Here is a 12215-nt window from a genome sequence, read left to right on the forward strand (position 1 = left end):
TCAATGCACGTTGAGGTGGTTGTCTTGAATGGAAATAGAAAAAAATGGATCCTGCATGCCCATGAAAAAGTGTTATTTTTTGTGTCTGGAATGCTATTGACAGGGTAAATGGCACTCTCATGTGTCAACAAAAGTTTTTAAAGGGTGTCTACAGAGTCATTTCTTACAATGTAGCCTATGAAAAGATTAATAGCAGTGTCTGACCTAATATGGGAAGATTTTACCAGACCAGATCGCACTCGTCGCTTACGCACCCAAATGATCCTGGACCTGCATAATCCACTGAAGGCGATAAGATAAAATAGACTGACCAAGTTTCTATTATACAAACTTTATCATACATACTTAATATATAATGAAAGCGTTGTAAAACTTAAGACAACGGAAACTTAAGACATAATAGTTTTGAACTTATTTCTCAACATATTCTTTCTCTTTAGGCAACACAGTTATAAAGTTGATGTCTCCTCTAAGAAAACTGGCAAAAAAAATCATCATTATACAAATTTGGAACATGTTTTAACATGCTATATAAAATATAACAATATCGATTGAAAAATATAAAAATATAATTTTTTTGCAAAAAAAGATCTTCTAGACAAAACAATACGCAAATATTTTGATCTTAAAATAAAAACGACTTCTTAAATAATTCAAAATGTAAGTATTAACTGGCGAACAAAATATACTTAAATTTTACTGCACTGGGACAGACATTAACAGAACTCATTTATGTACATAAGTTCTTCAATGATGTAGTTAAGCAAATTTAAACATATCCAAAGTAAATAATACATTAGAAATTAACAAGTTTGTATATAAGTATAACGATAATATCACCAATGTGCACCTAGCATCACGGAACACTATACAGTCAAACCTGTCTATAAAGACCACCCCTGGGAGAGCTAAAATGTGGTCTTTATTGGGAGATGGTCTTTATTCACAGGTTAAAACACACTGTAATTGTTAAAATAGGAAACAAAACATGTGGTCTTTAGAGCCAGGTGGTCTCTGTTCAGAGGTGGTCTTTAACACATGTTTGACTGTAATTTACAACACTGTACATGCGTTCAAAACTTAAGCGGGCATTCCACGGAGAGAATGATTATGAAATGTTCCGGGTATGCAACTCGGATTGAAAAACTTTCATATTCTTTGTCTGAATGCGTTTTCTATAACTGTAAAATCTATTCCCAACTTCTAGCTATATTGATGCAACATAAGAGGCCTCCGTGTTAACTCTTATTTTGCTGGACACGTCTAATTCTGCTTTTGAGACCAGTGTAGATCATGATCAGACTGCACACAGACTGCACATCTCTGCAGTCTGATCATGATCTGCACTGTTTGCCATTCAGTCAGTATCTTCTTTGTAAGCACCCCTTTTAACAGTTGATGGTACTGTCCATTTGCAATTCTTTTGATTTGTTCCACTTAACTGTGTATAAAGGGTTGATTTGGTTTGCTTAATTGTACTCCTCAAAATGTTAACAATGTGTTTATTTGAACTATCTGCTTAAAATGTGCATAAAGGGTTTATTTTTGTGTAGAAAGGGTTGATTTGAACTTCTTAGAAATTTGTATAAAGGAGTGATTTTTACTGCTTTATACGAGTATACGAGGTTGATTCGAGTTGCTGAAACATGTGTATGAGGGGATGACTGGTTCTGTCTCCTTAAAATGATATAAATGGTTGATTTGTGCAACTTAAATGTGTGTAAAGGAGTGATTTGTTCTGCTTAAGTCTTAAAGTGCGTTTTCATATGCGTTTTACGGGAATTATGCGTGCATGTAAAGGGGTGATTTGTATAACTTTAGTGTTTAAAAGAGTGCTGTTTGGTGATTTGTACATCTTTATACATATTTACGTCTATATACAAACGTTTTCTACTGCTTTAGTGTATGTATAGGAATTTTCTACTCCCGGAGCGCCAAGTGGGGTAACTAAAGTCACAAACCGGGACTAGATTTGTCTGGTTGGTTTGACTTACAACTGTGTGTATAGGTGTGTCTGGTAAAGTTCGGAGTAAAGATCTGGAACCGCATTTGTTGCAGGAGAGTGGCTAAGCAGCTCCTTAGCAACGTCTCGTGCCGACTCCCGTAATTCTGATTTTAGAGACGAAATAACTTCAAGTTTAATTGACTCTAAATCGTCTTGGGTGAAAATTTTCTGTCGAGGTTGGTTGAAACTAGTTTCTATGTCTGGTGGATGGTCCTCGGCGTCTGCGGAATATCGATTAAAATAAGAAGTTGGTCTAGGCGCATAGACTTCGCCGGAATGTGACTTGTAGGGGTCAGAGGTCAGGTTCGGAAGTGGAAAGGTTTCTGTTGTTTGTGAGGAAACACTGTCTCCCAAATGGGAAAGGTAGCTTTCCACTTTTGCCGATGTAAAATTTCCAGGCGTGTGACCATGTGATATGTTTTCCAGATTACGAATTAAAGTATCTTTGAATTTTCTTTGTGTGCTGCGATGTTCATCAGTCTGCGTGGGATTAACATGTCCTGTCTGGTCGTTTGGAGTATATCTCGCGGGACCTGTTTGACTAAAATCCCCGCTCCAGTTGGGATGGAGATTAGGGTAACTTGGTTGGTCTGTCTGGCTAGCAAAGCTTCCCCTTATGGAGTGAATGATTTCTTTTCGTAGCGTCTCTAGGTGGTTTTCTGCTCTTAAAATTTCCCTCCTGCGGTCCTCCCGTATTTCATACCTACAACGGAAATAGAATTTTTAACGTCTGGAAGTGAAACATACATTATCTGACTATTACCGGAAGAGCCATTTACCGGAAGCCATGGGATAACCGGAAGTTAAAGTTGGGCGTATATCAGACCAGATTTAGACAAAATCACTATAGACGATATTTCAATGATTGGGAAAATATAAATAAAAAACTGGTAATAAATTCACTATGTATTAAAAAATAAGTTTATTATCTATAATCTGTACCATCACATTTATGGTGTCTGCAAGGAAACTAGTCCTATATGTGTTTGAAATTATCCCTTACCCTTACACTGAAATAGACATTTCAACATTATAGTTTCGACATTCATTATCGTGGTTTCGACTTTTATCATCGTAGTTTTTTTATTTCGACATTCGAAGTACGGGGTTCAGGAAAGTCGAAAGCATAATGATGAAAGTCGAAACTACGATGGTGAAAGTCGAAACTACTATGATGAAAGTCGAAAGTTCGATTGTGATAGTCGAAATTACGATGCTGAAAACACGACACTACGATGGTGAAAATGCGACATTGTAGTTTCGTCTTTTCGCCATCGTGATACCGAATTTCACCATCGTGGTTTCGACTTTTATCATCGTAATTTAGTGATTTCGACTTTCGAGGTATGAGGTTCAAGAATAAAAATCTCCATGGTCCAAACGGAACACCGTATGATAAAAACGTGTTATGGCTTGAAAATTCTACTTATCTCTCTGATCGGTAACTGGTCACATGGAAATCCATGGAAAATGAACAATCTAACTGAGATATTAACTATACTGATGTTTTTAAAGTGTATCAAAAATGAAACACTTATTGTATGATGATATCAGTGAATATCCAAGTTTACGGACCTGACCAAGGTGACATTGATCTCGGCCTCGGCGAATATCACCTTGGTCAGGACGGCCTGGGTGAATATATCATTGGTTAGGTCCCAAAAATAGGGTTATTATAACAGTAGCTGTATTCGGCTCTCGTGGATTTTTACCAGATCGGATCTCACGAGGCGCGCAAGCGCCGAGTGTGATGCGATCTTGCAAAATCCACGAGAGCCGAATACAAAATCCCAGATCTAGCTACTGTTATACCTCTACCTTTTTGTTTGTTGTTTTGTTATTGAACGAAATTTTAAATGTTTATCGACATTAAAATGGAACTAAGCAAAGTTTTTATGTGCGCTATTTATAGAATTATGTCAGGTCATGCATATTAATGAAAGTAGTCCGGCAGCATACAATACGGAATTTAAAAGGTACAATACGGAATTTTTTTCTGCCTGTACATATTTAATTGTGAAATACAAGCCGATTTTTTACAGAATTTATATAGGTATATACTAAACTTGAATATTCGCGTAATCATCATACAATATGTATGTAACTGTTAAATACGTCTAACCTTAAACTCGAAATATCCTGTTTAATTTCCAACAAGTCGTCCTCGTTGACTCCATCCTGACGTCGCTGTTTCTTGGTTTGGTGTATATAACGACTAACTAAGCGTCGCATAATGTCCTGAAAAAATACATGTGTGTGAATATAACAACTAACTGAGCGTCGCATTATGTCCTCAAAAAAAACATATTTGCGACTATAACGACTTTAAAACTAAGCGTTACATTATGTCCTGAAAAAAAAAATCTGACTATAATGACCAACTAAACGTCGCATTATGTCCTGAAAAAAAAAAACAAATTTGTGACATACCAACTAACTAAACGTCATATTATGTCCTGAAAAACATATTTGTGACTATAACGACTAACTAAACGTCATACCATGTCCTAAAAAACAAAGTTGTGAGTATAACGGAAAGCGTCGCATTATGTCCTGAAAAAAAACACCAACATTTGTTTTACTATAACGAATATAACGACTAACTAAGCGCCGCATTATGCATTATGTCCTGGAAAAAAACACCAACATTTGTTTTACTACAACGACTAACTAAGCGCCGCATTATGTCCTGAAAAAAAACACAACATATTTATGACATTACACCTATTTTTAAAAAGGTATACCATGAGATTTATGCTAACGTTTTCGGATTAGGAGTTGTAACAAATTAAAGCAAAGTGATTCAGTGAATTTACGGCACTATTTGTTAATAAAGCCATTTGTGTTTTCTGTGAATTACTTCGTGTTGTCTGCACAGTATGTCGTGTTTTCTGTGATTTATAAAGTGGTCTGTGTAATATATGAAGTGTTGTCTGTGTACTGTGTAGTGTTGTCTGCATGTGTGATATGTAGTGTTGTTTGTATAGTATGTAGTGTTGTCTGTGTACTATGTCGTGTTGTCTGTGTATTATGTAGTGCTGTCTGTGTAATAAATAGTATTGTCTGTGTAATCTGTAGTGTTGTCTGTGTAATATGCTGTATTATCTGTGAGAATTGTCGTATTGTCTGTAACATATATAGTGTTCTCTGTGAAATGTAGTGTTGTCTATGAAATGTGTAGTTTTGGCTGTGAAATATTTCGTGGTATCTGTGTAGAATGTTGTGTTGTCTGTGAAATTGATCGTATTATCTGTGAAATATTTCATATTGTCTGTGTAATATGTCGTATTGTGTGTGAATTGCATTGTCTTGTCTGTGAAATATGTTGTGTTGTGTGTGAAACATGTCATATTTTCTGTTAAATATGTAGTGTTGTCTGTGTAATATGTCGTGTTATCTGTGAAGTATTTCATGTTGTCTGTGAAATATGTCGATCTAGATGTGAAATGTGTTTCTGCGAAATGTAATAAAACGGACCTTTAATACTGCATGCGTCACGTGGTAAAAGTATTTAGTAAGATAAAAGAAAATTTAGCCGTACTTACATTTATCTACTTGAAAATGTACTTACTTATATCATTTTATAAATTAAGACATCAATAGCAAACACATATCGTACAAACAAGGTCTGGGTGCATACATATTTTACATTAGTTTATGATAAAAATGAAAAATGTGCATATCATGTGTACAAACGTATTGTGCATAAATATTGTACATGACTTATGTGCGTGACTATTGTACTTTCTAATGTATATGACTACTGCATATGTCTAATGTACATGGCTATTGTAAATGACTTGTGATATGCCTAGTGTACATGTTTAACGTGCATGCCTACCGTACATCACTAATGTATATCACTAATGCTCATTAATGTACATGATTAGTGTACACTTACCGCATATTTAACATCTGGCATCACGTGCTTACTCATAAGTCGTCGGAGCCGGCATGCTTCTCCGTTAGACGTCGTTTTCTGAAAATATACAAAGTGGATTTTCTTTGTTATGCTTTTTGACCGTTATAGTGAAAGCATGGAACATTTAGTCTTTGTGAAATAAGATTCGTTCAACTGTACAAAACACGAGCATATGACAGTTAAAATCTTACATTTATTTAAAGATGGTCGTATTTCAATTTTGCATATTTATAAAATGAAAATAAAATTAGTGGTATTTATTTAATTTTTATACATAATACATTTTATGCCGATTGTGAAGTAAGTTCTACAACTTATATCAATCAGTCTCGACACCTCATTCCTGATGGAATCCATCGCCACGAGGATATGAGAGAAGATATTAATGGTATTTAGAGGCAATTTTAGTATGTTCAACCATCATTGTGTTTTCATAATATTGAAACAAGTAACTTTATTACACAAAGACTGGTAATACAAGTATTATCTGAAAATATAAGGCATTGCAAAACCAAACTGAGTGTAGACACCAGGAGAACTCAAGGAGGCGTTTGATATATGAGCCGTGCCATGAGAAAACCAACATAGTGGGTGTGCGACCAGCATGGATCCAGACCAGCCTGCGCATCCGCGCAGTCTGGTCAGGATCCATGCTGTTCGCTAACAGTTTCTTTAATTCCAATAGGCTTTAAAAGCGAACAGCATGGAGCCTGACCAGACTGCGCGGATGCGCAGGCTGGTCTGGATCCATGCTGGTCGCAAACCCACTATGTTGATTTTCTCATGGCACGGCTCATATCAATTTTTTAGTAATGTTTAACTGAGTTAAATAACTACTGAACACACTTGAATGATTCTAGTCTTTTAGAAACACAAATAAAACTTCCTCTGGAAATTATAAATTTTCGATATTATCATCATTTTTTTTTTAAAACTGGCATAGCTACCAAACACCAATACAGTCAAACCTGTTTATAAAGATCAGCCTTAGGAGAGCCAAAATGTGGTCTTTATTGGGAGATGGTCTTTATTCACAGGTTAAAATGCACCGTAAATGTTAAAATGGGAAATAAAACATGTGGTCTCTAGAGCCAGGTGGTTCCTGTTCAGAGGTGGTCTTTAACACAGGTTTGACTGTATATAGTTTTATACTTATATCAGATATATGCGTATAATTATAAAGGCATGGATTTCCAAATGCATCTAGAACATTAACATAAAACTGTCGAAAGTTTAAACTGTAATAGAAATATGTCGTTGCTTAATGTAAATATATTTTCTATTACTTAGGTCTTATCATTGTGGCAAATGCCATTAACTATAACCAGTCAGACCATCTATAAATTAACAATATGACCCAAACAGAGCCCCACATAGCAAAGACTGATCTCTGCGTACAGTCTTTCCATATTTATCAACAATGTGATGTGTGCAACGCACCTCTTGTCGGTACTTAAAGTCTTCCCCTATTCAATGACAATGTGATGCGACAATTGCTCCACTTGTCAGTGTATAAAGCCTTCCCCTATTCATTGACTATGTAATGTGACGATTGCACCACTTGCAAGTGCGTAAATCCTTCCCCTTTCACTGACTATGTGATGTGACGATTGCACCCCTTGCGAGTGCGTAAAGCCTTCCCCTATTCATTGACAATGTGATGCGACGATTGCACCACATGTTAGTACGTAAAGCTTTCCCCTATTCATTGACAATGTGATGCGACGATTGCACGACTTGTTGGTGCGTGAAGCCTTCCCCTATTCATTGACTATGTGAAGAGACGATGGCACCGTTTGTAAGTGCTTAAAGCCTTCCCCTATTCATTGACTATGTGATGCGACGATTGCACGACTTGTTGGTGCGTGAAGCCTTCTCCTATTCATTGACTATGTGATGCGACGATTGCACGACTTGTTAGTGCGTAAAGCCTTCCCCTATTCATTGACTAAGTGATGCGAAGATTGCACGACTTGTTAGTGTGTAACCTTCCCCTATTCATTGACTATGTGATGCGACGACTGCACCACTTGTCAGTGCTTAAAGCCTTCCCCTATTTATTAAGGATGTGACGTCTATATAGTCCCTCGATACAGGCAGACACAGATTGCATAAAGCATTTCCCTTTTCATTAAAGATGTGACGCGTACAGAGCCCCTGTTGGCAAAGGCTCATGTAGGCTCATTACCACTGTAAAGCGTTTTATTTTAATCATTTTGTCGTCATAGGTCTGATTCGGGTTTTCCTCTAACATACCTTCTCCCAATACATGATAATACGAAACAAGTTGGGTGCGTCAACGTTAGAAGTGTCTTAGTTAAAATAAATAATGTCATATGACATTAAAATATCAATATTAACATTGGTAAGATGTCTTAAGAAATTGCGCATTTTAAAATTAGCACGGCATTTAAATTTAGTTACTCCGGCAACAGTGTCTTATTTTACATATTCCTATAATTCTGAAACGTTTGTAACAGATCCTTCTCTAAGCGTCTTGTGTTTCATTTATGAAGAAATCTAATTGCATATATTGATAAAGATACAAGAAATAAAAACTCCACATGTTCCTATGTTACAACAACATATTGTTACGTTTTAATTCTCTTATTTTCTAAGAAAAGACTTAACCGTTTCGTTAATGGAATTTCTGTAGAATGAACTCTGGTAAATTGCTTGAAGTTTTGAACATGTTTATCATGAAAAGGGCGCTATATAAATCTGGTATAATCTGGTACAACAATTAAATTGTTGTTAATGAAGTATCGTTATACCGCATTTTGTTTTAAAAGTTTAAGGGTTGCTTAATGATACTTCTGCAACAATATACAGCAAACTGTCTCTTATGAAAATGTCCTGTATAAACTTCTCGGTCATGGTAGCTTTCAAAATGTATTCGATATAAAAAAAACTGTTTTATTAAAAGAAACTATAACCATTTTGAGACACACCGCATGTTCAGTGTTCAGTCCTTATACAGTTTGATGCTATTTTTGTCTCATGGGACAGATCAAAGACTCCATAAAAGGCAATTATTCAAGCCTGCCGGGAATGAGCTGCTTTGATAGTTAATGGTGCTTTTCTTGTTGCTCTCCTGCAAAGTCATTGTGTACGTGAGTCGTTGTGTCTATAGTATGCTTTTGTTTTATGATTCAGGCGAGGTTTTGCGTTTATGGCAAAATAAAAAGCCATAGCATATTAGTAATACCGTTATGGTAGTTAAGGATTACTACCCGTAATAGGCTTCAACTTCACCCTAAGCGTACATACAACTTGATAATGTAAGCTTTGAAAATGTCAAACGATAGAAATAAAGTGCATATTGATAAGTTATATAGTGACAGTTCTCAAAAATTTCCTTTAAATAACCTCCCCTGATAAATTTGGTTTTTCATGAGTTATCTCCCCTGAAAACTAGAAAATAATGATTTTCTCCTTTTCCTTACGAGGAATTTTAAATTTCTTTTTGACATTTGTATCAGAATCATAGAACGCAAATTTTTACCACAAAATTTTGTCGAAACTCCAGTTGAGATTCTCAAAATCAAAGAAACTGTATATTTCCCATAGGCATCAAAATGTTAACTTCAATACCGATTATCTCCCCCCAAAATGATAAAATTTGAAAAATTTCTTGGTGAAACGTTTTAAATTTTAAGTGTCTTTTAAGTGACCAAATTTCATTTAAATATTTCCATCCAGTTATAAGATATGAAAAATGACTATTACACCATGTCATCCTTAAATGCTATAAATGATAACTGATATAAGCAGAGCATCAAAAGTCACGGCAGATACACTGAGTCGCAGCTTAAATACAAAGGCATAGTAAAACTACTCTTATGTTGTCCTTTGACAGGAACTTCAACAAAAAGAACAGTCTAACATAGTAGTAACATCATTAGCTGTATACTTTAAGTTTGAAACACGAAGTCATTTGCAGCACGGAAGATTTATTTTGTTTGTTTTGGGTTTAGCGCAGCTTCTCAACAGTATTTCATATATAAAACGAAGGACAGTTAACATAACCAGTGTTTCTGGCAGTACTAACCTGTTGTTCGCAAGTAAATGCCGACTCCCCTTATGATTCAGAGTTGGAGGACGAAATGTCTCGTGACACAATGTATATTATCAAATCGTCACGGAGAACAAACGTCTACCCTTGGGATCGAACTCAAGACCCAACGATCATGCAGACACCTAAGACGCTGGACCCATTCCATTGCTCAAGACTTATATGGCAAAAAGTTGTATGTTCTGTTATATTCTGTTATATTCAGATTTTCAGTATACATGATACAAATGCGATCGTATTTTGAGTAAATGTAAATTTAAATGTAGAAAATAAATAAATCACGCAGTAAGCTATAATTACTTAAATGAAGTAGCATTTGCTGCCTTTTACCATCTATATTATGTGGTAAACAAACTTCGGGCCAATTAAGGAAACCATGTATTCTGTATTCAATGAAATTAGACTTACATTCATTGATGGGAAGGCGATGTTTCATCGTAATTCCACGATGAATTGATAACTGGCATTGTAATATCTTCGCTTGATTCATTACATGGTTACGAGTGCATTTGAGCCGCGCCATGAGAAAACCAACATAGTGGGTTTGCAACCAGCATGGATCCAGACCAGCCTGCGCATCCGCGCAGTCTGGTCAGGATCCATGCTGTTCGCTGTCAAAGCCTATTGGAATTAGAGAAACTGTTAGCGAACAGCATGGATCCAGATGGTCTGGATTTATGCTGGTCGCAAACCCACTATGTTGGTTTTCTCATGGCGCGGCTCATTTTATTTAAATGTAACAGTGAAATATATTACACTGAGTGAACAGAAAAAGTGGCAATTCCATTTTTTTCATGTCAAACACTTACTAATTTGGTTTAAACAGTATTTATTTAGAAAACTGCACATATAACAATATACATGAATTTGTACATGAATGGATTAGAAAACAAGTTTACAAAAACTTATATGAATTCTTCTCCATTAAGAAATATTTACACAAGTACAAAGATGCGTTAGCAACATGGCCATGTAACATATGCAGATGAAGTACTTAAGAGAAACTTTTAATGGTAGGATTTGAAAAAGATGAAATACTACGACAATATATGCCTATTATTAGGTTACAAAAAGTGAGATTTTTCGGTAAGTAGGCATTAAAAATTTTGAAAAAGAAATCAACAAGAGTTCACAGATAAAAAAAAAACAACAACACATGGACACACTAAATTCAGCACACGGTTACAAGCGATGGTCACTGGGCAGGTCGTCGATGGCAACAAAGACTGATTAAAATTACATATCAAAGCGCTTTGTTGATAAGATGAATTTTTGTACTTTGACGAAGAGAAGGGTGTTTTCGTTAAGTGATAGGTGCTCGTTCCCGAACAAGAGGTTATTAAGAGTCCGCGGGCATGGGATATCTGAAAGAAACTGTTGGCGTAATTGTATATAGTTACTGCAGGTAAGTAAATAATGGCTAACAGTTTCGACCGATCCACAGGTGCACAACGGTGACTCTACAATCGACCTTCTGTACAAGTCATGATTTAAAGAACTGCATCCTAGTCGCAGGCGACCGTGGAGGATTTGTCCAAGACGGGTACCAGAGTTGTAGTATTTGGGGGTTCGCCGTGAGGTACGGTTGAGAGATGCCTTAAATGCTTCTATTGTCGTGCTTGTGCGGACGTCTTCAGATAATGAGTTCCATTCCTGGATAGTTCTTGGAAGAAATGAACTAGAGTATAGGATTGTGCGAGGGCGGAGAGGTGTTATGTCATTGGTATGCCTTAGGTTGTATTGGGGCTGTTGGCTTGGTGGCAGGAGGTTACAGAGATAATCAGGACAAAGATTATTTTTCATTTTGAAAAGGAGGATGAGTCTATGTTTTTTCCGTCTAGATTCAAGAGTTTCCCAACCGAGGTCTTGGATTAGTTTTTGAAGATTACATAATTTAGTTGCCCCGGCAACGATCCTGGCTGCTTCGTTTTGAACGGACTCAACTTCCTTGTTTAGATCGTTCGAGCAGTTGTCCCAGACAACGTCAGCGTATTCTAGAAGAGGACGGATAAAAGAGATATACATACGCTCTAGACATGATCGGTTCAAAAGGTATTTCAGCGACCGAAGCATGCCAATTCTTGACCACGCTTTGTCGAGTGTTGCTGAAATGTGAGCGTTCCAACGTGCATCGTGAGACAGAGTAATTCCTAGATGTTTGTGTGCTTGAACTTCGGGGATCAAGGTGTTATTAAAAAGCAAGTCTAGATGAT

General features: G+C 36.3%; 1 protein-coding gene across 1 annotated transcript in view; it reads right to left on the reverse strand.

Moving 5' to 3' along the window:
* Positions 1-229: 229 nt before the first annotated feature.
* Positions 230-12215, reverse strand: part of LOC123557781 (transient-receptor-potential-like protein) — a 123561-nt gene continuing 111575 nt past the window's right edge. Inside the window, exons 9-11 of the mRNA XM_045349468.2 lie at positions 5907-5984; positions 4128-4243; positions 230-2708 (exon numbers count right to left, since the gene is read on the reverse strand). Of these exons, the coding sequence (XP_045205403.1) occupies positions 1991-2708; positions 4128-4243; positions 5907-5984 (912 nt within the window). The 3' untranslated portion in view covers positions 230-1990. The remainder of the gene's footprint in view (positions 2709-4127; positions 4244-5906; positions 5985-12215) is intronic.

The sequence above is a fragment of the Mercenaria mercenaria genome, chromosome 5 (assembly GCF_021730395.1).
Source record: "Mercenaria mercenaria strain notata chromosome 5, MADL_Memer_1, whole genome shotgun sequence".
In the NCBI taxonomy this organism is placed as follows: Eukaryota; Metazoa; Mollusca; class Bivalvia; order Venerida; family Veneridae; genus Mercenaria; species Mercenaria mercenaria.